The sequence below is a fragment of the Corella eumyota genome, chromosome 4 (assembly GCF_963082875.1).
Source record: "Corella eumyota chromosome 4, kaCorEumy4.1, whole genome shotgun sequence".
Classification (NCBI taxonomy): Eukaryota; Metazoa; Chordata; class Ascidiacea; order Phlebobranchia; family Corellidae; genus Corella; species Corella eumyota.
The window spans coordinates 13608394-13633261 of NC_137493.1; the positions used below are offsets into that span (position 1 = coordinate 13608394).

Consider the following 24868-nt stretch of genomic DNA (forward strand, 5'->3'; position numbering starts at 1 on the left):
CCTGCCAACGTCGTTTCAATTTTACCTGTCAGTCTTGAATGCCCTTATGACGTCATAGGATGTTAGCAAATTCGCGCGATCTTGTTTGGGAGAAGTGACTCACTGTAGGAATTTAAAACCGCGCTGCGCAATTGAAATTTTAACGGGTTCGACCAAAAAATAAATTTAACATTTAAGCCATTTTAAAACAATGGTGTTTTCTACTCTTAACATTTTTTCCTCAATGCCTCTATGTAATGACGCATTTGGCAAGACTGGTAAAAATTTGACCTGGTTATGTATTAGTAAACATCTAAAAAACATGTAGGCGTGTTTCGTCATTCCAACATTGCATTTTTTTAATATATTGTAATGAAATTTTTTTCATAAAACGGTTAACATAGCTGGAATGTCGTCTTATGTTACATGATCTTTTGTTTTGTCTATTAGTTGCTGGAAAAAAATGGTAGTTTATTTTTAGGCCATATTTTTGAGTGAAGTTTTTTTGTTTATTAAAGTTGACCAATTTAAATTAAAATTTATGTTGTGTTCGGCGAGACTGCCATTTTATTGGGACGCGTCACGTGAAAAAATTAAACAACTAAGAAAAAAATACATTTAATAATTTTTTTCATCGCTAAACAATGTGAATTTTTTTTAAATGAGGAATAAAAGTAACTAAAATATTTTAATTAAATATTTTATTCACTTAAAATTTATTTTGTAATTTAAATTTAAAATTTTTTATTAATAATATAATAAATAGGAATTTTAATTACTGAAATATACTTGGCAACACTTATTATTTTCGGGTTTTCCCTAACCAAAAACTCACCGTGAAATTGTAAATAGTTTAACTTTATCAGGGATGTACTAAAACCAGACACCCGACACTTTTTCAGACACCTCTAAAATTCACTTTATCGTTGTTATTTTTTAATAAAAATGATTTTTCCGACTTTAGGACTATTGTTTCAGCTTGCTTCAACAATTTTTTTGTTTTTGTTTTAACGTGTTGAAATTTGGGGCAAACTTTATAAAATTTAGGGGTGCCGAAATTTGCGGCAATTTCATCCTCATCAGACACCTCTAAAAACCAACTAAATAAACATATATTTTAACAAAAACTCCTAAAATAACATAAGAACGCTTAAATTAACTTGCCCCAGTCGTTTTTATTAAAAAATAATGGTTATAAAATAGTTTTTAAAAGTGTCGGGTGTCTGGTTTTAGTACATCCCACTTTATCAGCTGACAAGTAACTGGTAAATGAATTATATCACTAGAAAAAAACAGAGATTGGCTTTTAGTTTTCAACTACTTTTTTAAAATGTTGTCTTCAATGGTTAAAAACCACCGCACGAAACAACAGCAGATGAAAACCGTGCAAGCGAAGAGACACCAAGACGCAATAACTGCTGTTTACAAATTCAATGAGGGAATGATGACCGCTATAAACTCACGGTAATATATTGGTTTTGGTTATAACTCTATAACTCTATACTTAGGGTTAAGGCAATTATAACTTTTTTTTCATTAGATAATTCTTACCCCAATTCTAAAGGCCAATACTAAAAAAGGGGTGAAAGGAAGACAGGGAGGAAGGGAAGCACTAAAATAAAATAAAATGGGGAAGGAAAGGCTCAAGAAAAAAAATGCATCTCTATTAGTTTCGCACGCCCTACATAAACAGGGTGTGTAACCAAAATGCGGCACATGTAATTAAACAAAGAGGTTGCATAAATTAAACCCTTACCCTAACCCTCACCTATTCAGTTTACCCATTAACACATCTGACTCGTAAAGTGGACTAAGTTATACTCATTAAAACATATTTTAACTAATTTTTAATGTCTGGTTGAACAATTGCCATACTTAGGTTATAACGCCTTGTTAAATTCGGGCGTGCGAAAGTAATAGAGATCCAAAAAAATATTTTGCAATCATTTTTTGTTAGCAGCAGAAATTGTCAATGCTTTCTTAATGCCTTTTTGCATTGACATTTTTCACTGCTTAATAAAAATAACTGTAAAATGCTTTCACTTTAGCCCCTCCTTCCCTCCCATTAGTTCTTCCCTTTATCCCTGTCTTCCCTTATTTTAGTGTTACATTTGAAAGTCTGCAATATGGTACACTTGGCTTCACTACTTACTGACCTAACGTCTTGTGTTTGATTCTGACTGTTTTTATACTCTAACGCCCTTAAGTTAAAAATTATAACTGGTTTGAACATCTGCCAAGCTTGCATTCAATTGGCAGATTGGCAGTCCTTATCAAAATCAATATTTTTTAAAATTTTTTGTTTTAAAATAGAAAGTAATAATAAAATAAATATTAATTTGTTCTGTTTTTAAATGGAGTATCTTTATTTTTTCTGGTTACCAATACTTATTTGAATATTTTAGGGTGTCAGTAGCATATGTCAACCAAGTAAAACCTCGACACAGAAATGAAAAAATTACAAGCACAAGCCAATAGATTTGCAAAGTTAACTTCACAGTGGTCCACAACTTTAAATGGATTTAACACAGCTTTAAAGGTAAGTTAAAAAAGGCACATTTTTAGTGCTTTTTTGTATTGTATTTAAATTTTAAGAATGAAACAAATTGGAAAATGTAAATTTTTAATACTAAATTGTTTTTATTTTTAAGTGTTAAAATTATTATATCTTTTAATTGGTTTTACTACTGCATTAATGCTTAAGGAGTTCGGCAGTGTGGTTTTTGGTAGGAACACTTGCTACACCACAATGAGGTTGTGGGTTTAATTCTCACTGCTCTCATGCTGTAGCGCACTTGAATAAGGCGGTATGAACTCCTGCTGAGCCAGCACTTAATCAGCAGCATAATTACCGGGCAATTATAATCTATAATATCCCAAACTGCCACAGGCAACTCGAGACTGGGTTGGAGTAACTGATGTTACTCTATGTTTAGGTCGCGCATTCAACCTTCCCACATTGAGGATAAAAATATATACAAAAAAAATGATAACTAAAACAAACAAAAAGACAGTGTGTTGTAGTGGCTAAAAAGTCCTGAAATAGCCTATGTTTATGCTGTGAATTATTTACTTTGTAATTTAATTAAAATATTGATTTTGAGATTCTAAAACTGTGTTATCTTTTGTTAGGAGTTAGGAGATGTTCAGAAGTGGGCAGTATTTATTTAAAAGGTATTTTTTTTAAATTGATTTAAATTTTAATTTCAAAGATATTTATTTTTTATGGTGGTTGTTAAATTCCCTTATTTTGCACTTTTTTAATTTCGATATTTTTTTTTATCTTTGCATGGCTTACTCTCTGCTCTGTAATTGGTCGACTACAGAAATTTTGATAAAAAGAGAAAAACAAAAACCTTGTTCTAGAACTAAGTCAGGTGATGGTATGTCATCATCGCCGAAATTTAAGTTTGTTTTTTTATCCGAAAAAAGTGTGGAAATAATATTGAAGAGCTATTGAACATACACCCTATTTTGTGCCCTCATACCATTATCGCATGCTATAAATATAACATCACAGCCTTTAATAACTATTTAATCACATTTTTGTGTTCATGGCATGCCAGCGTACTGTTCTAAAGTAACCATGGACATTTTTTGCCATCTTTAACAAAGACATTGGGGATTAATAATATAATTTTTTTCGAATAATATTTTTTGTGTTAAATATTTAAAGTTTTGTAGCAAATCGGGGATTTTCCCCCGGAATGCCAGTGTTGCCAATTTTTAAGGTTTTTCCTACAGTTTAAAGAATTTTTTAGTAATTATTTAATAAATGTTGCTGATTTACAATTTAAAAACTAACAGTACTATGTAATACAAAATTATAAACACAGAAAAAACACATTTATTTACTAAAACAAAATATATTTAAATATATATGAGTAAATTTTAAACAATGTTTAATATATTATTGTTAAGTTACTGTTTTTTTTCGTTCTTTAATATTTCGCAATAACCCGACCTACTAACATTATTGTAACGTTTGCATTATCAACATTTCAAATAAAAATTTAAAACTTTTGTAATTAGTTTAATAAAAAATATATTTTTAAAATATATAAAATATAAGGTAATAACTAAATTTTAATCTAAAAAGTTATGTGTATTATTTGGTTTAAAAATGAAAAAGAATTTTTTTTTACAAAATTTGGCAAGTTTTTATTTGTAATTAACCTTCTGTTAATTTTTACAGTAAAAGTACCCTTGGCCGAAAAAAGAAATGGTAAAAACACCACACCAAAACCTGATTTGACGTCACTCCACTGCCTTTATGCACGTTTGTTATAAAAATGCCAGCAGTCACCACTGATTTTTTTAATAATGTTCTGTAGCAACAGCGACGTTTTCTTTAATTCCGAATCGTTAAATGTTGATAAAATAATACGTGTTAATATATTTAATTCAGCAAATGAACTGCGCTTGAACTTTACGTAGTCGTTTAACTTTGGTTTTAGCTGTAAACCATTTTGGTAAGCTACACATATCAACACAGATTTGTGTATTAGTTTAATTAAAAAACAATTGTTTTACCAATTTGTCAACTTGTTCTTTCATCTTTAGCATGCGATTTTTATTAAGTTAACAAAAAAATACGTTTTTTTACTAACAATTTTTTATAATATAAAATTTGCCTGATTTCTATTGATACAAAGGTCCAGTAGGATTTATGTTGCGTAACAATTGCGTTTGTTTTCCAGATTTTAACAAGTTTATTTTTTGCATACTTTTTTACGAGCCTGTTTTAACATTACTTGTTGTAAACGGACGTTTTTTCACTATAGCATTTTTGTTTTGTAGCATTATTTTAACGCGTTTGAATGACATTGATCACCAGCATTAAACTATACCATAACAGAGTTAATGTATTCATAGCCTATGCATAAAAAGTTAACCTTAAATATTACGGTTTCACAACTGTACCGTAGTACCTTATTTTGCCAGCCGACCAGCAGTTTTTTCAACATTTGTGCCGGAACTACAAGTTATTAGTTATGTTCTATAACTATGTCAAATAAGTGCAATAAGACAAGGCTAGTCTAGTTCAAGTTAGGCCTAAGTTGTTCGGACATACTTTTTTTAAAATTTTTACCAAATGTCTGCTGGATTTTAGTCTAAACGTAGTCGCAATTGCTGGTTAGTGTTCCGCTGATACTTGAGACTATTTTTTTTAAATGACGAATCAATATCACTTTTAAATATAATTTTATCCTTTTAACTTAATATTTTAACATAACTATAAAATATGGGTGGATGTAATCAAATAAAAATTCGCAGAAAATAAACGTCAAAAGAAAAACATAAACTCAACACTGAATAAAATGCTTTAAAGAACAGACATAGTCAAAGCTTAAGTTAACAAATTTCTAAAACAATTTTAAATAAAAAGTTCAAACAAAAATAGCTTTAGCTGCAAGCAGTTGTCATGCACCGATTTAAAATTTATTCCTTCGTTTAAGGTGGGTGGTCCTGTAGTTGTTTTAACTAGTAACATCGTTCAGGCGTTCCTTAAACATGAAAAGGCAAATTTTAAGCGTATTTTTTGAACTCAAGTTTTTGAACGTATTATTTGAACCCAAGTTTAGCAAGAAATAATATCAAATTAGTGTTTACTGTAAATTTGGGGTAGCCTTTTGATCTGGTAAAAGGTACTAGTAATTAAGCAACTCGTAGTATGCATTTGCTTTTAAGGGGCGTTTGTAAGTTTGATGTGATATTGTATTTCTGATACGGTTTATTAAATAAGCCTCCCATATTTGACTTGGCAGCAGTACCTGGTATCGTTAACGTCTTTCACACAATAGGTACAACAAACAAGCATTGAAAATTAAACCTTGGATTTTGCCCTTCACACAACAAACGCCAAAAATTTATTTATGCTGTTCAAGTATGTGGCCTGCCTTTTTAATTCTGTTATAGGATGTGATTTACCTGGTTTAAATGCGCCCTACCTTAATAAAAGTATATTTAAATATAAAAATGTGATTCCTAAAGGCACGATTGTTGTTTAATTTTTAGGAGAAAAGAGAAATAGTAGAAAATATATACAAAAAAACAGCAATTCTTAATCAACTGCTACTAAACATGCCTTTAATGATAGTCACATACTATAACAGATGCATAATTTCGAAGGCCGCCTACTTAATGATGTCAACTTGATTATTCATGCTGGCGATATGTCACATTATCTCGTCAGAATTTAAATTTTACCAAAACCCGTGGTAAACTGATTGTAATCGCATTAAACGTGTTGTACTATACACAGGAATGTGTTATTGATCTAATCAATACATTTTTAAATAAGTAACGAACAAAACAAGATAACATTTTTTTAAATCTTGGATTTTTAAAGTTAATTGGGAAGCAACACGATTTTTATTGCTAGATTTTAAATTAAAGCAAAACATGTGCCTGCCGAACTGAAAATTCCAACAGTATGCCCATTGCTAATTGCGCTTTTAAGCCAATTCTGACTACAACCAAACTTGCTTTGATTAAAGTAGTTTGTTGCTAGACTTTATAAAAATGTCATTTTTTTAGTAAAAAGTCTGTTACCTCTTCAGTTTTAGATTCTTCGGTTTTCTTCTTTCTACAAGAACTCCAATAAAGGAAAACAAGGCAGCCAATTACGACTACCAATATTACAGGGACGATTAATACTGCAATTGTCATCTCTGAGGTAAGTGTATTTGATTGTTCTTGTGCTAAAAAAAAGCAAAGTTTGTTGTTCAGTGGTAGTACATGTTAAGTCAAATTAAGCTTTCCGCAAACGCTGATTAAGGAGTATTTATTGTGGTAAACCCCATATCTTTAGGCTAATAAGTCAATGGAGAAAGCGGTATGCCTTACTATCGAATATGTACCCCTGTTTGTCTAGCAACTTTCAAAAACAGTTTACCATTGCGTTAGTTCGGCGAAATCAGGTATTTTCAACCGCAGAAAAAAATTCGAGTGACATATTTTTGATTCAGCAGAAAACAAACAGAGAAATAAGCTGTTGACTCAGCGGTAATGAGTGCTTACCTTTAATATTAGTCATGCAGTTGACTTTAGCGTCAGTGTTCGTGATTTGCGTCTTTAATTTAATTACCACGCAAAGGTTATTCCCAGAGCCGACGTCGTCAAATTGGTTTGGGTCAAGGAATTGTTTTGGCGTGATGTTACGGTGCATGCAGTTTACAGTGAAGTTGTTTTCATCGTGTAAATTGTTGTTGATCCACCGATACGAATTGAGTGAGTACACATCACGATTAAAGACGGCGAATGAATTTTTCGATCTTAATCCTTTAATAACTTTATCTGGGAAATGATTAGGCGGTTAATATTTAGACGCTAAAGCACCTCAATTTTGCCAAGAAAGTATACCAAAACTGGCAAGGCAATTTAAGACTTAACATGGGTGGCTTATAGCTATAAAGTAAAGTTTTTTACGTTAAAAATAAACAAATAAATATAAAAGCGAAACAATAACAAATACATGCTTAGACCTGTATTAAAGAGTTTACAAACCTCTTGGTTGTTCAAAAGTGCACACTTGAACGGTGTCCCATATTGGGGAGGAAGGGTTTTCGTAATTTTTACTGCTAGTTGCCATAAAATACCTGTTTATCAATTGGCTAATGTAGTAGTCTCCTGTTTTTAGATTGTAGGCAAAACACATCCTATCGGCGCAGACAGATATTTCTGAGAAATATGCGGGATTAAGTGGATTATGATCATATTACTCAAAAACCAATTTGCTAAATATACATTTGACTGGAAACGTCATCTTACCAACAATGGGACAACTGTTTTAACATCCATTTAAACTTAACTGACCCCTATCTAAGAATCGTCCTTTAATTTTTGAAAGGTATTTCGGTAAATGATTTTTTAGAAATTTTGATTTAAGAGAAATGCGCATTTGGTCAAATGGTTTTTGGTAATTTTAGCGGGTATAAATTCTTAATATTCTTTAAAATAAATTGCTCACGTTATTTGTTAAAGTTTAACATACCCAGTTTTTCCTTTGGACAAACGACACTTTTCGTAAAAGACTTGGGAGATTGAAAAGTAGTTCGTGTCCCGTTAATCGTAACACTTAAATACACCTCCATTCCATTCTCACAAGACTCGAACCTACATCCCTCTTTTTGCGCAGGGATGCCGCAACATCCAGAGAGTGGGAAAAGTTTTCTTTAATAAAAAATAATTTTTAAGCAAAAAAATGTGAAGAGAAAACAATTTAAAATGTGTTTAGAATTATTACCTTTCGTTGTTATAATACGCGTACGCTGTTATGGTAATTGGTTTGTCTAATGCCCCGAGATATTTCCACGATAACGATAACTCTTTTCTGTTTAAACCTTTTAGGTAGTTGTGAATATACTGGTTTTCTAAAAAGAAAGTAATAACATTTTAGGATTTTTAAATAAAAACAAGTTTTGGTGAAAATGTGATTTACCGTTGTGCTCGCTACGCGTTCTTCCAGGACGCAAACAATATTCACAATCTTCGTTAATAGACTTAATTGTTTCGTTATAATGTTTTGCAATGGTGGGTTGTGGACACGAGACCACTTTCATTACTCGATTACCTTTGCTTAGGGTGGCCAACAGCAGGCTACACAGTATGTAAATATAACATAGGTTTATACAAAGTTTATTCATTTTTTTAGCAATTCTATATTTCTGCCTAAATAATAAAAATAAAAGTTAAATAATAAGGCCCAATTATTATCTGGCATCTGTCTATTTCAATAGTTTAGTATTATAATAACCTATATATCACCTGTCTTTGTAAAAACAATAAAATAGGACTAAATTTTAAGAAAAAGGAAATCCTATTTAACGGCAGGGACTTTTTGCTGTTGATTTGTTATCAAACTTTAAAACGCAACAAAAAATTTATTTTTTTAAATACGCTATCACATTCTGTTTTAAATGCAGACTTCTCTAAATTTGGTACTTCACTTAATGTTTAAATAGTTTTTTGTTCGACAAAGACTTGGCTGTTTAGTTTGGTGTGTTTATATAGTTTGACGACGGTACCTAATTTTTGACGTTTGCACTTTACTTAATACGTAATTCGTTTAACTCTCAAAATAGATCAAATTTAAACGCCCAAAAGTCAATGTCATTTTAAACACCCCAAATGTTAGAGCCAGTTTTTCCGCCCTGAATGTCAATATTTTTTGCAAAATTGGATAGATTAACAAAAATGTATTACGTACTCTTAAAAGTTCATTTATGGCGGTTAGTTTACTATTACTCCAGTGTGCATTGTCTAAATCTAAATCGAACGCAATACATATTTGGACTAAAAGGCCAGAAAAAACAGTCTAATTACCTTGAAAGGGCGTTACAATTATATGATTTACCTGCTTAACCGCAGTAGTTCCACTTACATTTGTGTGCACTGTTGACTACAACAAGTACAGCTAATTTTGAGGTTGACTTGTTTTTAACTGTAAATAAGTACTTCAAATGTTAGTCATAAATACTTTCGTTTAGCCAAAAATCTAGCAAGATACTTTTCTTATACCATAAGGCTGTTATAACACAAGTGTTTAAGCAAGTACAGTACTGTCGCTTAAATTCTGTTTTCTGTCAAAATGGCATGCGGTTTTGCGTCTTGCCTTTCATTACTTTACTAATTCCTTTAAAAACCCCTTTACAAGTACGCATGTAATAACAATGCAAAGCCTGGGTTATTTTACAAACGTAAAAAGTGTTTTTTGCCAGCTTTAATTCAATAAATCGCATTGTTTTTAATTTTTTGACCACAAGTCTAAAACAGACCATTTACGGCGTTTCCTCGATTCTATGTATCGTTATTGTATTGACCACAGAAAATTATATTGCCTTAGGAGGAATATTACCACAACCAAATTTTCCAAAGCAGGTGAATAATTAAGTCGTTAATAATTTAATTAGATAGGTTCTCAGGTTTATTGAATAGGTAAAACGTAAGCCTGTTTGTTAAAGTGGTTTTAAAGAATAGCTTGGCTGTTTACTGTAAATGCTACCACAGAAAGATTTTAGAAAATTATAATAGTTTGGTTCTAGAATAAATTTTACCACAAACATTTTAAACCGTTATAACTAGGCTTAGTTAACCTTACTACTATATTTTAATTGCTGATTTGACTTAAAATGCCTAAAACAAACCTATTTATTTCGACAAAATTTACAACCGTTAGTTGGCGTTCTTAGCTTGGCGTCGGATTAAGAGCCGAAAGGTTTCGCGTTCGATTCGAACTAACGTCACACTATTTGCCCTTGAGCCTGGCGTTTATGGATAGCTTAATCACGTCATAACAGCACACCCCTCCCCAATCAGGTAGTGTTGTATACTGACCAAAAAGGCCAATCTTACTATTCGTTGTAAACCCACGCGTTTACATTTAGAAAACTGTTTTTTTTTTGTATTTTTATCTTTATTTATTTTTTTATAGAAAAAATAACCAAATAATAAGTCTGCTTGTATTGCCTCGGATACTATTAAACAACATGATAGTTTAGTCATTTGATTAAGCCAAACATTTACACGAATTGCAGCATTTAAATGTAAATATATACAAAAAGCATGCACAAAAATGACACATTTTTAAAAAACATTTTTCTAAAATAAGTTCAGACTATAGTTATTACATTATAGGCTTTATTATGTAATATATATTTAGCATATTAGTTTTAAAACAACATACATACATATTCATGCAAAGGGCCTGTATCGTGCAAAAATTTTAATTTTGAAAAGGTGAATATAAAAAATTTTAGAAATTTTTTTTCTTATTTACATGGTGGAGTTAACGAGCGTTTTCAGGCAAAAGTGACAGAAAATAAAAAATATTAATATTTTACAGCATTTTTTAGTTTTATGGCCTTGTATGTTATAGATTACTTGTATGTTATAGATTATGGCCTTGTATGTTATAGATTACTTGTATGTTATAGATTAATTTTTGCCAAAAAGTGATTATACATTTTCTACACTTACTTGTGTAGAAAATAGAATTAAAAAATGTATACGTTTAACAAATACAGATAATGGTTAACAGTGTATATTTAAGGTTGTTTTCTATTTAACTAAACTGACAGTGGATAGCGGTTTTTAAACGTTTGTTGTGTACAAAAATTAGGCAGCTTTATGGGCAATGCTTCAAATCTTAGTAATCATTGGGTGTACTTAACATTTTTTTACATTTTAAAGAACCATGGCCATGGTAATAAGATGTAAAACCGTAAAAGTAACAAATGTAGAGCTTATTAAGTTTAGTTAAGGTATATATAGAGTTTAAGTAAGGGCTGGTAAAGTAATGAGAATAATGGCGTGGACCGTAATAGTAATGAGTAAAATGACAGGTACATACACCCCTTTACCAGTTAGCATAGTAAAAAGTCTATAATCTTTATCGTATCTAATATGCGAGTTCATTGTACGTATGCTTATATAAAGTCCGTGCAAAATAGTTGACAAAAAAAAATTGTTTTAACCAAATTTAGGTTTATATTGCAATATTTTCTGGTATCTCCGAGTGCTTTGCAAGTAGGCTTATTTCTTCGTCTGACGACGTCTCGAAAGTTGGACTCTCCAATACCGTCTTACTTATATAGGAGCCCACCATTTGCTTGGGAGCGGGTTTACCATTTAGCTTACAACATTTATTTGCCTCCTCGCTGCGGTTCCACGAGCGAAATTCGTCCAAGCTTTTAAACACGGGAACATCGTCTGACTTAGAATGTGCATGGGCATAACCACTGTCTCGGCTTACCACAGATATTTTTCGTTGGATCGGCAAACCGCTGGTCTCGCTTTCACTCTCGGTTATACTTAACATGCCGGAGTCGCATGGCACGTTTGCATTTGGCAGTTCAACTTTGTCTTGGTCTATATTGTCGGTCACTAAAAAAATAAACACGATGTTTTAGAGGTCAGCTTGTGATTTTTATCTTAATTTGAAATCTAATTATATGTTAGTTATTATTTAACATCAAACTTCTTTTTGATAAAACAATTTATGATTTTTTGCCTCAAGGTTGCTTACCTGGTTGCTCACCTATGTCGGCATCATCAACAGAAACAACTTTCTTTAATTTTTCATAATCTTTGGTGCTAGATTCGACTAAAATACAATAAGAACATTACTTTGAATATAATATTAATCTTTTGCTATAGTTTTCCTGTGTATGACAGTGCGGTTACATAGCGGCAAAACAATAAGCATATCGCTGGAAAAATTCTATAAGATGAATAGAAAATAAGGCTCCAATACTGATTAATGGCAGTTTAGGAAATTGGGTTAAGCAGCATGCGTGAACGTTATTGTGTTATGTAAAGTGATATATATACAGGGCCACCGCCATTACTGTGATCTTGATTAAGGGTAATTTGAATCTTGACAGGTAAAATGGACGGGGGTTGTTAAACTTTAACGGGTTAAAAAATAAACTAGATTTTTAAAGTGACTTTAAAGACACGAACTTCTAATGTTTTATAATCGCCAATTTAAAATAAAAAGCCCTATTTGTTGTTATAGTAGCCAATTTACGTTCAAAAATACTTTCTTTTTTTCGTTCTGTAATTTTAACTAATTTTAATTTTATGTGACCTTAGTTATTTCAGCTGTCCTTTAATTAAAACATAATAGACTCGTTAAAGCAACCAACGTTAAGTACTTATTAAAAAAAAATAAACTTGCAACAGCGGAGGCTTATTAATAACCTATTTCACTTTAGTAGCCTAATAGTTTTGCAAATACAAATTCGAAAAATTCAAAATATAGAAATCATATATTAAAAAATCTAAATACCTTTTTTTGTGGGAATAGGTCGTATCATGACGTCACAATGTTCAACTTCTGGTTTAGTTGCTTTTTTAAAACGACCGTCGGAATGCAAAACCTTTTCCTTGAATTCAGAAAAACAAATTAAGGTATTTTTTAATTTGATGCTTAAAAAGAGTGGTAAGGGTAAAATTAGAAATGTTTCTGCAGAATTGTGTTGTAATAAACTGGTTGCGGCATGCAGCCTAAGTTTAACAGATTTGTTTACAACATTGTGTTATTATCTATTTAGATTAAGTTTAAGCGCCAGGTTTATAACTGCTTAAACCCCGTTTTGCAAGAGTAAAAAGGTTTAAAAACATATTACCAAAAACGCAATGTACCGAATAAACATTTTGTTAATAACAAATGCCTGAAAACGCCATTTTATCTACAATAAGACTGAGTAATCTTTAAAAAAATTGCAATCTGAATTTCCGTGCCAAGCCTACTGGTTACTGCACGCTTTATAACTATTTATTTATCAGTTAACTGTAGCGTAAATACTTACTGCTTCATCATTAACAAGATGTGTATGCTGGAAAAATCGTTTGATTTTTTTTCGACACCTGCAGGCCCCAATCGCAAGTAAAGACAAGATAAAAATGCCAACGATAGTAGATACTATAACAATCATAATCCAGCTCGTGTTTTGCACACGGACGGGTGGTTTTAGCACAATGTTTGTTTCTAAACAAGAAAGAGTCCGTTACACAACATAAAAATTGCTTATTTGCAACAATGTCGCCAGCATTGTAATGTGCCAGGTGTACTTGAATTTTATGCCTCGTTTAAGGCTGATCTCTGTATTTTCAATATAACTTTCCGATATAATACAACACTAATTCAAGCGTAAACATAATGTCACGAATCCTTAACTACATTATGTTTCTTGAATTACATATACCCTTTAACTTAGTGGGCTTTAATATATAAAGTATCGCTCAGTTTACTTACTGTTATGAGGCATACAGTTAATCTTCTGACGCGTTATTTCGGTATTTTCAATCTTAAGTACCAAGCAGGTGAAGTTACTAGTGTCCGAAGTCGGTCGCGATATATCAATGAAGGTCAGCGGTGTGTAATTTTGTTTTATGCAGTTGTGCTCTGTAGGTTGATTGTATTTGTAAACCACGTCGTCGTCCCATGTGTAATCAGACAAAAGGTAAACGTCGCGACCGAACACCTTGGACGAGCTGCTCATTAAAGTTCCATTTTCCATAACCTGGGCTAAAAATGGCAAAAAAGAAAATGTATACAAATTAGTTAAAAGCAAGTGGGTGGAACTCATAAAAAGACCGCTATCATGTAAGTAGACCCACTTTAGTTGTTTTCATGCTAAACAATACACAAGGCCAATCAATAAATGTCTGCATGATGTGTTGATTGTGTATCTTACCTTTTGGAAGATCAAAAGTGCATGAATAGGTGTTAAACCAGCTCGTTGAATATGTTTCTAAATATTCATTTCTGCTAGTCGATTCAAAATGGCTGTTAATCGAACGTACTAATTCGTAGGTACCGGTATTGACATTGTATTCAAAACAGGTTTTATTTTGACAAAATTCCTCTTCTAAAAAATATAAAATAAATTGGTAGATCCAAAAAACAGTTATTTTTGTATAAAAGTACCACGGAGCTTATTCAAGGATTTTTACAGGCAATGTGCCTCAAAATTGTTTATTTTAAAAGCAGCAGGGAAAAATAAATCTAGGCCTGCACGATGTTACGAATGCGTCACAATATTTTTAGTGCCGCTCAAAAAGCGCTTTTACAAGTGAACCGTAACAAACTTCATAGACAGTCAGTTATGTTGTTGCTAATTTTAATATAGCAACAAACCCATCTGGTCCAAGTTTAGGTTTTGCTTTATGGTTTTGTGAGGTAGCAGGAAATGAAGCGGTGTGTTTTTAAATAACAGTTAATCATGTTATTAAAATCCAAGGTAGTAGATGTACAATATCACATGTGGAAAATGCTGCTTTTTAGTAAAATCTTCCATTCCTTTTTGCCTCAACATTTCTATAATAAAACCTGAAAAACTACTTAAATTTTAGCAAACCTGTTTTTAGACATTTGTCGATTTGATTGTTTGAATTATCCACCACAGTTCTTGTTCCGTTAAAAGTAACACCAAAATATACTTTCATTCCGGCATCACATTGTTCAAATCTGCATCTTTCTTCCTTTGCAGGGACACCACAGCATCCGTGAAGAGGAAATAATTCTCTAGGTGAATTAATAAGGCGGTAAATTGAATGACAGACTTGAAATTTTTTTATTTTACTATACGGTTATTTAATTTATTCCTTAAAGTCCTATATCGGAGATATTTTTATACTCAAAAATTAAGCAAAGTTGTGACATTGAACACAAAAACGGTTTCAACTTTGAATAATTTTACTTACTTTTTAAGTTACACAAATTTAAAAAAAAATCAATTTATTAAAAGAAAAGCCCTGTTTGTGATTACGTAGAAAGTAATAGCTTGTATTACGCTACGTAGTACTTTCTACGTCACACGAAAAAATATGGTACCCTGGTTATTAATGTTTATCATTTTTCAGTTTTTTTTTAATTAAACTGTAAGTACCAAAGACACTTTTTAAAGGTTTAAAGCCATTTTATGATTTAGTGTCAACCATACTAACGTGCTATACATCACCTACAAAATTGCAAAACTTTTCAATATAGCTCTTAACATGTCAAGTTTAATACATATAAATACATAACTTACATATAGCTATAAGCCAAATCAATCAGGTTAATAAAATGCTTTAAAAGAAGCATTTTTTTATTGTTTTACCTTTCGCTATTGAAGAAGGCGTACACAGTTACGGTAACGTCCTCGCTAAAATTACTTGGCCCGTTATACTTCCAGCTGAACTTATAACCGTCTCTCTTTATGTCAGTCAAGTTCGTAAATGGAACGGGACGTACTACAAAACAAGTGATTTCCTTGTAAAATTTCGAAGGAATAAACAGCAATTGTTATTTTTTTGACAACTAAACTGACATTTTTGAAATGTTGTAAAATTTTTGATTTTTTTTGGTGGTGACGGATATTACATATTATTTGCTCTTTACGGTCAAGGGTTCGATTCCCACTTCACTTCTATATCGAAGCGACAAAGTAAATCGGCTTCTTAATTGTAAACCAATTGGATCAATCGATCATATCAAAACTTGTTAAACAAAAATGACACTAGGCCTAATGAACAGCACATATTACGTAAATTAAACTTGGAGTTTGAATTAAGTTTAGTTAATAAATAATTTGGTCTTCACAATACGTTAGCAAAATTCGAAGAATCAAATTATCTTATTTGTTTTTTGCCCTTAATATTGTTTATAAATAAAAAGTAACTTACTTGGTGATGATCTTTTTAAACAAAATTTACAATCTTCGCCAATAGACTTTGTAAGATCGTCGTGATTTTCTGGGATAATGGGCGGTGAACACTGAACCACTTTCATATATCCATTTACTCGACACAAACCCATAGTCACGGCGAAAAATACAAGATAAGCGACTCTAGTAACTGTAAATATCTTCATTTTCTAATACAAAAACAGGGATAAGTTACAGCCTTATTTTATTTTGTTGTGTTAGTACATTTACTTTTCTATGTGGTAATATTGTTACATTAACCGATGAATATACTTCGCTTGGTTCATACGTAAATTCATTGAACTGTAACTTTTTCTGATGTTTTAATTAGGGGCAGACATAACTAAATGACTCATTTTTTAAAAATAAAACGTTGTCGTATTTTATTTTTTTATCCACAAAGATGGCGCTTATTTTTATTTTGTTTTTATTCTCCCTAATCTAACTAACCTACCTTGGCGTATTCAATTTCAGAGGATACCTTTCTGTTGTCCGTCTTGACGCTGTAGATCAAGTTTCAATGTCACTATTGTTCGAATTTTAGCGCTAATGGCACAGTACCTTATAGAAAAAAAGGAACATCAATTGACATATTTTTGTTAGATATTAGGAAGCTTTTAACAACAGTCGTTAAGTAAAAAAGGCTCTGTATAAAATTAATGTCAATAACTTAAATTGTTTGTCTTCCCTAGCTTTCAAAAAAAACTGTACAATTTCATTATTTTTATCTTTTTTGTTTTAACAGCTACCACAATAAACTTTTATGTTCTTAATTTGCCGTTGAACTGACTTGAATACCCAGTGACTAAACATTCCTTATTAGACGCTCGAGTTAAGGTAAAGAGGCCACCCTACGCAAAGCTGATCGTGCGTGTAAAAGTGACGACCGCTAAAAATCTGAACTAACTTCGGCCTTGCTACTAACAGCTTATTATCGGCGAAAGAGTATTGCTCGTTGCAGGTATTTTTGCCGTTCGTCGCCGATATTTTGAATTTGTTTTTATGTAGTAGTTTAAAGTTTTCAATTAATTTAATTAACATTTGGAATTTAAATAAATAATTTAAGTCTTTTCACTTTCTAATTCGATTTGTGGATTAAAACTAAATCGAGTAAGCTAAGTATTGATCTCAAAAATTGTCGAATGAAAAATGAATTTTTGAATTATTAATATTATAACTATTTTCAATAAAATTTGCAACTGCGCCCAGAAAAGGTTTTAGACCATTTAATATTATTAGGTGGCAATTTCAAAACCAAAATCACCCTTTTTAGCTGCAGCCGAGAATTTGGCAATTGTTACATTTTGATTTATTATTGGCGTCGTAGCTTCAACAGCCAGTTACTTTCAATACCACAATACCGGCTCAAATTACTGGTGTTAATTTAAAATATATACTCGAAATGCATTATAACCGTTTCGCTTTTAGCACATACAATACACATACTTATTTTGAATAACTGGGCGCTAAACTGAGCTAGGTGAATCACAAGACTACAATCGACTATCAGAGCGGTTAAGCATGTCTTCCACCTATTCAAAATATTACGTTAAAAATCGGGTCGAGCCACACGCAATCAGTTTTTTTTTTCTTATTGTGTCGTTGGTCTATTAAAATAATTTAATATTAAAAAAAAATTTTATGATCTATTTTTCCTATTTTGCTGCGTTGACATATATTCTAAAAATTCTTAATGCAAAATACCAATTAAAGTTCAGTTATTTTGGCGGAATTTTTTTAGTTATTTTGTTGAAATAGGTAAGAATATTTAACCCATATTATAAATAGGCATGATTAAAATATTTTTCCTGTTATTGTAATAGTTTAGCTTTTAGTTGTTTGTGGCTTTGCTATGGCGTCAGCATTATTTTGGGCGTTCGAATTGGAAATATTTTTGGCTCATTGTTTTTTTTATACCTCTCTTGACTAGATTTATTAATTATTTAAGTTGTTACTACAAAAACAAAGGTTTATTTACTACATAACTGTTTTAAAATCTAATTTTACAAAAAATATAACAATTTTTTACCATATTTATTTGACATAATTTAAAAAAAATAAAAGATTGTAAATGTAACTATATCTAAATATCCGATAAAGAAATAATATTTTTTTTTCAGAATTTGGGTGTTTCAATTTAAATAAAATATTTATGCTATAACAATTAAAATATCACCTTATTTGCAAAAAAGGGAAATATTTATTCTATTTTTAAAAAGGTTTTCAGTAACTTGGATTGAAATAGACGAGTAAGTTTTATTACCTTCATCAAATGTTTTTCTATCGCCTTGATTCTGAATTTTAAGTGAAAAAAATTGACATTTGACATCGATCGAATAAATTATGATCAATATTTACATTAAACTAAACAAAGGCCACGAATAAATTAAATAAAAACAAAATTTTTTAACCGCCTGCCAACGTCGTTTCAATTTTACCTGTCAGTCTTGAATGCCCTTATGACGTCATAGGAGGTTAGCAAATTCGCGCGATCTTGACTGGGAGAAGTGACTCACTGTAGGAATTTAAAACCGCGCTGCGCAATTGAAATTTTACGGGTTTCGACCAAAAAATAAATTTAACATTTAAGTCATTTTAAAACAATGGTGTTTTCTACTCTTAACGTTTTTGCCTCTATGTAATGACGCATTTGGCAAGACTGGTAAAAATTTGACCTGGTTATGTATTAGTAAACATCTAAAAAACATGTAGGCGTGTTTCGTCATTCCAACATTGCATTTTTTTAATATATTGTAATGAAATTTTTTTCATAAAACGGTTAACATAGCTGGAATGTCGTCTTATGTTACATGATCTTTTGTTTTGTCTATTAGTTGCTGGAAAAAAATGGTAGTTTATTTTTAGGCCATATTTTTGAGTGAAGTTTTTTTTGTTTATTAAAGTTGACCAATTTAAATTAAAATTTATGTTGTGTTCGGCGAGACTGCCATTTTATTGGGACGCGTCACGTGAAAAAAATTAAACAACTAAAAAAAAAACATTTAAAATCTTTTTTCATCGCTAAACAATGTGAATTTTTTTTAAATGAGGAATAAAAGTAACTAAAATATTTTAATTGAATATTTTATTTGCTTAAAATTTATTTTGTAATTTAAATTTAAAATTTTTTATTAATAATATAATAAATAGGAATTTTAATTACTGAAATATACTTGGCAACACTTATTATTTTCGGGTTTTCCCTAACCAAAAACTCGCCGTAAAATTGTAAATAGTTTAACTTCATCAGCTGACAAGTAACTGGTAAATGAATTAAATCACTAGAAAAAAACAGAGATTGGCTTTTAGTTTTCAACTACTTTTTGAAAATGTTGTCTTCAATGGTTAAAAACCACCGCACGAAACAACAGCAAATGAAAACCGTGCAAGCGAAGAGACACCAAGACGCAATAACTGCTGTTTACAAATTCAATGAGGGAATGATGACCGCTATAAACTCACAGTAATATATTGTTTTTTACTCTATAGTAGACTTACAGTAAAAACAACTTAGCGTTAAAGCAAATTATAACTCTTTGTTCATAATTCTTACCCCAATTCTAAAGGGCAATACTAAAAAATGGGGTAAAGGGAAGAGAAGGAGGAGGAGAAGCTCTAAAAGGAGGGAAGGAGGGGCTCAAGAAAATATTTTTGCAGTCATTTTTAGTAAGCAGCGAAAAATTGTTAATGCTTTATTGACAGACTAATGTCTTTTAGCATTGACAATTTCCACTGCTTAATAAAAGTAACTGCAAAATACTTTTCCTTGAGTCTCTTCTCTCCTCCCTTTAGTTCTTCCCTCCCTACCTGTCTATCCTTCACTCCCTCCTTTTAGTATTACCCAATTCTAAAGTATGCAATGTGGTACACCTGGCTTCACTACTTACTGACCTAACGTCCTGTGTTTGATTCCGACTGTTTTACTACTCTAACCCCCCCTAAGTAAAAATTATAACTGGTTTGAACATCTGCCAAGCTTACATCCAATTGACAGATTGGCAGTCCTTATCAAAATCTATATTTTTTTAAAATTTTTTGTTTTAAAATAGAAAATAATAATAAAATAAATATTAATTTGTTCTGTTTTTAAATTGAGTATCTTTATTTTTTCTGGTTGCCAATACTTATTTTAATAATCTTTTTTTTAATAATTTAGGGTGTCAGTAGCATATGTCAACCAAGTAAACCTCGACACCGAAATGAAAAAATTACAAGCACAAGCCAATAGATTTGCAAAGTTAACTTCGCAGTGGTCCACAACTTTAAATGGATTTAACACAGCTTTAAAAGTAAGCTAAAAAAGACACATTTTAAGTGCCTTTTTTGTATTGTATAATTTTAAGAATGAAACAAATTTAAAAATATAAATTTTTAATACTAAATTGTTTTTCATTTTTAAGTGTTAAAATTATTATATCTTTTAATTGGTTTTACTACTGTATTATGCGTAAGGAGTTCGGCAGTGTGGTTTAGTGGTAAGAACACTTGCTACACCACCATGAGGTTGTGGGTTTAATTCTCACTGCTCTAATGCTGTAGTGCCCTTGAGTAATGCGCTATAAACGGTATGAACTCCTGCTGAGCCAGCACTTAATCAGCAGCATAATTACTGGGCAAATATAATCTATAATATTCAAAAAACTGCCACAGGCAACTCGAGACTAGGCAGAGGAACTGATATTACTTTATGTTTAGGTCGCGCATTCAACCTTCCCACATCGAGGATAAAAATATATACAAAAAAAATGATAACTAAAACAAACTAAAAGACAGTGTGTTGTAGTGGCGAAAAAGTCCTGAAATAGCCTATGTTCATGCAGTGAATTATTTACTTTGTAATTTAATTAAAATATTGATTTTGAGATTCTAATACTGTGTTATCTTTTGTTAGGAGTTAGGAGATGTTCAGAACTGGGCAGAGAGCATCGAGGAGGATTTACAATCGATAACCAAATCTCTCGAACACTTAAACAAAAGAAATGAAAGTAAACCAACAACTAGTTCCTAGTAAAGCTTACTTATTTACAACCTAGAATAAGAAAGTAATTTATTATGAAGTCCAGCAATTAAATATTGTTGATTTATTATAATTTAAGTGGCATGTTGGGCACTTGCTTTATTTTAATTTTTACTACACATAGGGTAGTAAATGTTACCCTGACCTAGTTTTAAGTTGGTTAAAGCAGTATTGAATATGTTTGTCACATAGCCCGATAATTAGCCTGCTAATGGATTTTTTGGCTTAGCAGGAGTTAACAAGGACTATAATTTAGTTTAACTACTTGCAAAAAATCTTGTAGAGTTTTAATTTTTTATAACAAAGATTTAATATTTAGTTTTAATATTTTTGTTGTTGTATTCATTTAACAAATTTTTCTTGACCTTTAAAATACTCTTGTGCAATAATAAGTTTTATTTGTCATGTAAAAAAGCAATTTTTGTATGAGAAAGTAAATTCATTTATTAATCAATTTTGTTTAAAAGTTCATAGTATTGTTAAAAATAATTTAACTCATGTATATACTAAAGATTTTTAAGTACAATAGTGGTAAAAATAAGGTGTTTAATATTTTACGTTTACGAAAATGATTTAAACTTTTTTACAATTTATTCTTCCATTTCTTCATACATTCTTTGCCCTATTTCGATGTACTTTGCCTTCTCTTGCGGCGTCATAAGCTTAACTAACTCCTCACCTCTACCCACAACATCATCATAATGATAATTGACTCCTCCAACAGTCATTATCATTCCATCATCATCGTCAACATCTTCAAATTCATCAGACTCGCTGTCCTCTTTTTGGTTACTAAGTTGAGAATAAGACGGAGTAGGGACTTTTGATCGCTCTTGAACTAGTAACGTCTGGAGGACTTCGTCGTTAATTGGTTTGGAATCATTTTTCTCTATAGTTTGAATGCTAGTTGAGACCGGATTAATGTTTACACTGTTTTGGCCCATTACAGTGCTCTGTGTTAACCATGTCGGCATCTCTTTAGGTTTGTCCTCCACCTTTCTTTCGTTGCCAAGATTAATCGTTACATCTTGCTTGTAATCGATTTCCTGTGCGTTTCGGCCACGGGTCCAGTGGTCATCCGACTTCTGCTTGGAAGAGTTGCCAGATCTGCTTACATTCGGATGTAAATGTGGAATAATTGTCGGTTTTGGTTCTAATACTTCAGCTGCCAAGTTGATGTTCTCAACTTCTTTAAGAAGCTTATAAACTGGCTCCATCTGCTCGTTAAACCTCGCTTGAGAGGTACGATTATCATCATCATGTACCGCATCTTTGTCTTCAACTACCTCAGTCGAACAGAAAGTACAATTTAAAGTTCCAAAAACCGGGTCAATTAACTGATTTACTTCCAGATCGCTGTAAGTGTTTTGACAAGTCGGGCATTTAAAGTTAGGTCTGTTTGTTAAGTCTCTTTCTTTGGTTTCAATTCTTTTATGCATATGATGAAGCTTGTATTTAATAACGTTCGCTACGCTGCGGTAGTTAATATAATAATAATTATGTTTGGTACTTTTTCCGTCATCATGAGTTTCAACATAGGGCCTCGACTTTAAAAATTTATCGTTTTTTAGTTGGTTTAAAATGCATCGCAATTGTTTTTTGTCGTATTTAAGTAACTCAAGAATGTCGTCTTCTTTTACACATGGGTTGCGAACTAAGACATCGATTACAAGACCATGTTCAATTCCAAAAAATCCGCGGACAACGAATCGAACTAATCTTTGTAAAGTGTCGGGCACCTCTCTTAATACATCAGGTTCATTTTCCATCTTTTTTTAGAAAATTGTAAAAAACCTGTCATGTAAACAAGTTAAGGTTCATGCAGCGTGGTGTAGTGGTAAGAACTCTTGCTACACCACACATGAGGTCATGGGTTCATGCAGCGTGGTGTAGTGGTAAGAACTCTTGCTACACCACACATGAGGTCATGGGTTCAATCCCCAATGATCTCATGCTGTAGCGCCCTTGAGTAAGGTGCTATAAACGGTATGAACTCCTGCTGAGCCAACACCTAATCAGTAGCATAATTACCGAGCAATTATAGTCTCTATAATATCCCAAACTGGCACAGGTAACTCGAGACTGGGTCGGAGTAACTTATGTTACTCTATGTTTAAGTCGCGCATTTGACTTTCCCACATCGAGGATAAAGATATATACAAAAAAAAAAAAAAAAAAGGTTAGAGATAACCGAAATTGTAACAACATTACGAAAGTCAAAACGTTAGATTCGTGTTTTTTATCTAAATGTAAATGAAAATAAATATTCAAAATAAAAAAACACTAACGTTACAGTCGGGCAGTAGTAAGTTAAAATATATAATAAACGAAAAGGTCATTAACGTTAACGAAAATAAGGGCCTAAGCTCTCAATTGGTACATGCCTACTAATAACTCTTGAACGAACGAAACTTTATCCTCATTTTTATAATATTTAAAAAGTTTCTTGGAGTAATATACAACGCTGTTTATGTAGCGTGCAGTTGTCCGCTCACAAAAAATTAAAATCTCCGTTATTAAATAATTTAAAAAACTTTTTGTTTAACAAGAAAAATAAAATGAAACTAAAAAACATTTTATAAACAAAGGTCAGTCAGGTGTAACCTTCACGTTTGTTGTTGTTCACGTTTGGCGGGAAAATATGCCAGATTTCTAGAAAACAATAAAAAATACATTTTTTACGTTTTATGTAATAGTACATCAAATAATTATTTAATTTATTAATAAAAATGAGTTACACAAAGTCAAACATATACTTTCTTCAAGTTATGTTACATCGGGGGATAGTATCGGAGGAGGAATGCTTTCGTATCATCCAAAAATGTTATGAAATCAGCGAGGAGACATTTCAAGGAGATTTTATCGACTTCATCGGAACTGTGAACGACGAGCTCCATCCGTTTAATTTTAAGATACGCACGGGTAAGCGTGAAGATAACGGTGAGACTGTGTACGTGTTAGTCAGCCTTGCAGAAAGTGAGTTAAACAAACTTGGTGGCAGCTTTAATAAAAGCGAAATTGATTTTTTTGTTAAAATCCTTGAGCTCATCGTCCAACTCGATGATCCTGATTATGTGGGAACAGTTTCCTCTATTGATGTTCTCAACATAGCAGACTGCCTTACTCCAAAAATCTCTAAAACGGAGGCCAAAGATATGTTGCAAAGATTAGTGGACGAACACTGGATGTACAACAACTCCGGAAGGATATCCCTGTCTCCAAGAACAATACTAGAACTGGAACAATATCTGTGTAACAAATATGAGGGTTTTGTGTGTACATGTCCGATGTGTAGCAACATTGTATTCCAGGGTAGGCCCTGTTTAGAGGATAACTGTGGAGCTAGGGTACATCATCATTGTGCCTTAAACAACATGAAACAAAGCAACCCAAAGTGTTTTAAGTGCGGTAAACCATGGACTGTTAATAATGAAGAAAGTATGGAAGGCGTGCAGTCTACTAGTAATGCGGGAAATTCCCATTCGCAAGTTTTGCGGGGTAGAAAACGAAAACAGTAGCACCTTGTTTTTTTCTTTTTTTTATAAAGAAAGTTACACAGTTTTTTTTATTTATATTTAAGTATTTATTTATAAAATTTGTTTAAATTATTAAGCAATAAAATTGCTCATTAAATTGTTGTTTATTAGCAAGTTTATTTTTGACCCATTTAATTTAA

General features: G+C 31.7%; 6 protein-coding genes across 11 annotated transcripts; 3 read left to right on the forward strand and 3 right to left on the reverse strand.

Moving 5' to 3' along the window:
• Positions 1–804: 804 nt before the first annotated feature.
• Positions 805–4837, forward strand: LOC145751276 (biogenesis of lysosome-related organelles complex 1 subunit 1-like). Its single transcript, XM_082567386.1, is given in 5 exon segments — positions 805–1443; positions 2385–2415; positions 2417–2518; positions 3112–3153; positions 4175–4837. Coding segments are annotated over 4 exon segments (306 nt in total). The 5' UTR covers positions 805–1309; the 3' UTR covers positions 3151–3153; positions 4175–4837.
• Positions 4838–5218: 381 nt separating this feature from the next.
• On the reverse strand, positions 5219–8648 carry LOC145751274 (uncharacterized). The gene is made up of 7 exons (XM_082567384.1): positions 8423–8648; positions 8228–8354; positions 7976–8154; positions 7489–7662; positions 7003–7278; positions 6535–6683; positions 5219–5486 (listed from the first exon to the last, which is right to left on the reverse strand). The coding sequence occupies exons 1-7, from the start codon at positions 8625–8627 to the stop codon at positions 5460–5462; spliced, it is 1137 nt and encodes a 378-aa protein (XP_082423510.1). The 5' UTR covers positions 8628–8648; the 3' UTR covers positions 5219–5459.
• Positions 8649–10428: 1780 nt separating this feature from the next.
• Positions 10429–16926, reverse strand: LOC145749335 (uncharacterized). 4 transcript variants are annotated; one of them, XM_082565081.1, is made up of 10 exons: positions 16657–16926; positions 16156–16345; positions 15591–15723; positions 14847–15013; positions 14184–14357; positions 13742–14014; positions 13296–13474; positions 12773–12869; positions 12008–12085; positions 10429–11865 (listed from the first exon to the last, which is right to left on the reverse strand). In XM_082565081.1, the coding sequence occupies exons 2-10, from the start codon at positions 16340–16342 to the stop codon at positions 11468–11470; spliced, it is 1686 nt and encodes a 561-aa protein (XP_082421207.1). In that variant the 5' UTR covers positions 16343–16345; positions 16657–16926; the 3' UTR covers positions 10429–11467. The 4 variants fall into 4 exon arrangements, with proteins under 4 accessions (XP_082421207.1, XP_082421205.1, XP_082421204.1 ...); XM_082565079.1 differs by having other exon boundaries at positions 16626–16926; XM_082565078.1 differs by having other exon boundaries at positions 16630–16923.
• Positions 16789–21810, forward strand: LOC145749337 (biogenesis of lysosome-related organelles complex 1 subunit 1-like). Of its 3 annotated transcripts, none has more exons than XM_082565084.1 (4): positions 16789–17136; positions 19461–19638; positions 20332–20464; positions 21067–21810. In XM_082565084.1, the coding sequence occupies exons 2-4, from the start codon at positions 19505–19507 to the stop codon at positions 21181–21183; spliced, it is 384 nt and encodes a 127-aa protein (XP_082421210.1). In that variant the 5' UTR covers positions 16789–17136; positions 19461–19504; the 3' UTR covers positions 21184–21810. The 3 variants fall into 3 exon arrangements, with proteins under 3 accessions (XP_082421210.1, XP_082421211.1, XP_082421209.1); XM_082565085.1 differs by lacking the exon at positions 16789–17136 and adding an exon at positions 18311–18424; XM_082565083.1 differs by lacking the exon at positions 16789–17136 and having other exon boundaries at positions 19333–19638.
• Positions 21577–23188, reverse strand: LOC145749336 (general transcription factor IIE subunit 1-like). The gene has a single exon (XM_082565082.1). It carries the CDS (start codon positions 22959–22961, stop codon positions 21783–21785), a length of 1179 nt encoding a protein of 392 aa, XP_082421208.1. The 5' UTR covers positions 22962–23188; the 3' UTR covers positions 21577–21782.
• A 711-nt stretch (positions 23189–23899) lies between these two features.
• LOC145751008 (non-structural maintenance of chromosomes element 1 homolog) lies at positions 23900–24852 on the forward strand. The gene has a single exon (XM_082567077.1). The coding sequence runs from the start codon at positions 23922–23924 to the stop codon at positions 24708–24710; it is 789 nt and encodes a 262-aa protein (XP_082423203.1). The 5' UTR covers positions 23900–23921; the 3' UTR covers positions 24711–24852.
• The last annotated feature ends 16 nt before the right edge of the window (positions 24853–24868 follow it).

Bases quoted from the DNA above. Each gene is read 5' to 3' on its own strand.
- LOC145751274 (XM_082567384.1), bottom strand. From the start codon at position 8,627: ATGAATAAACTTTGTATAAACCTATGTTATATTTACATACTGTGTAGC. The intron at 8,155-8,227 runs GTAATAATTCTA...TTTTTATTAAAG, and splicing joins GCGTATTATAACAACGAAAG to AAAACTTTTCCCACTCTCTG. The intron at 5,487-6,534 runs GTAACAGACTTT...TTCATGTTTAAG, and splicing joins AAGAATCTAAAACTGAAGAG to GAACGCCTGAACGATGTTAC.
- LOC145749335 (XM_082565081.1), bottom strand. From the start codon at position 16,342: ATGAAGATATTTACAGTTACTAGAGTCGCTTATCTTGTATTTTTCGCC. The intron at 14,015-14,183 runs GTAAGATACACA...TGCCATTTTTAG, and splicing joins CACTTTTGATCTTCCAAAAG to CCCAGGTTATGGAAAATGGA. The intron at 12,870-13,295 runs GTAAGTATTTAC...TCTGAATTCAAG, and splicing joins ATCTTGTTAATGATGAAGCA to GAAAAGGTTTTGCATTCCGA.
- LOC145749337 (XM_082565084.1), top strand. From the start codon at position 19,505: ATGTTGTCTTCAATGGTTAAAAACCACCGCACGAAACAACAGCAAATG. The intron at 19,639-20,331 runs GTAATATATTGT...TTAATAATTTAG, and splicing joins ATGACCGCTATAAACTCACA to GGTGTCAGTAGCATATGTCA. The intron at 20,465-21,066 runs GTAAGCTAAAAA...ATCTTTTGTTAG, and splicing joins GATTTAACACAGCTTTAAAA to GAGTTAGGAGATGTTCAGAA.
- LOC145749336 (XM_082565082.1), bottom strand. From the start codon at position 22,961: ATGGAAAATGAACCTGATGTATTAAGAGAGGTGCCCGACACTTTACAA.
- LOC145751008 (XM_082567077.1), top strand. From the start codon at position 23,922: ATGAGTTACACAAAGTCAAACATATACTTTCTTCAAGTTATGTTACAT.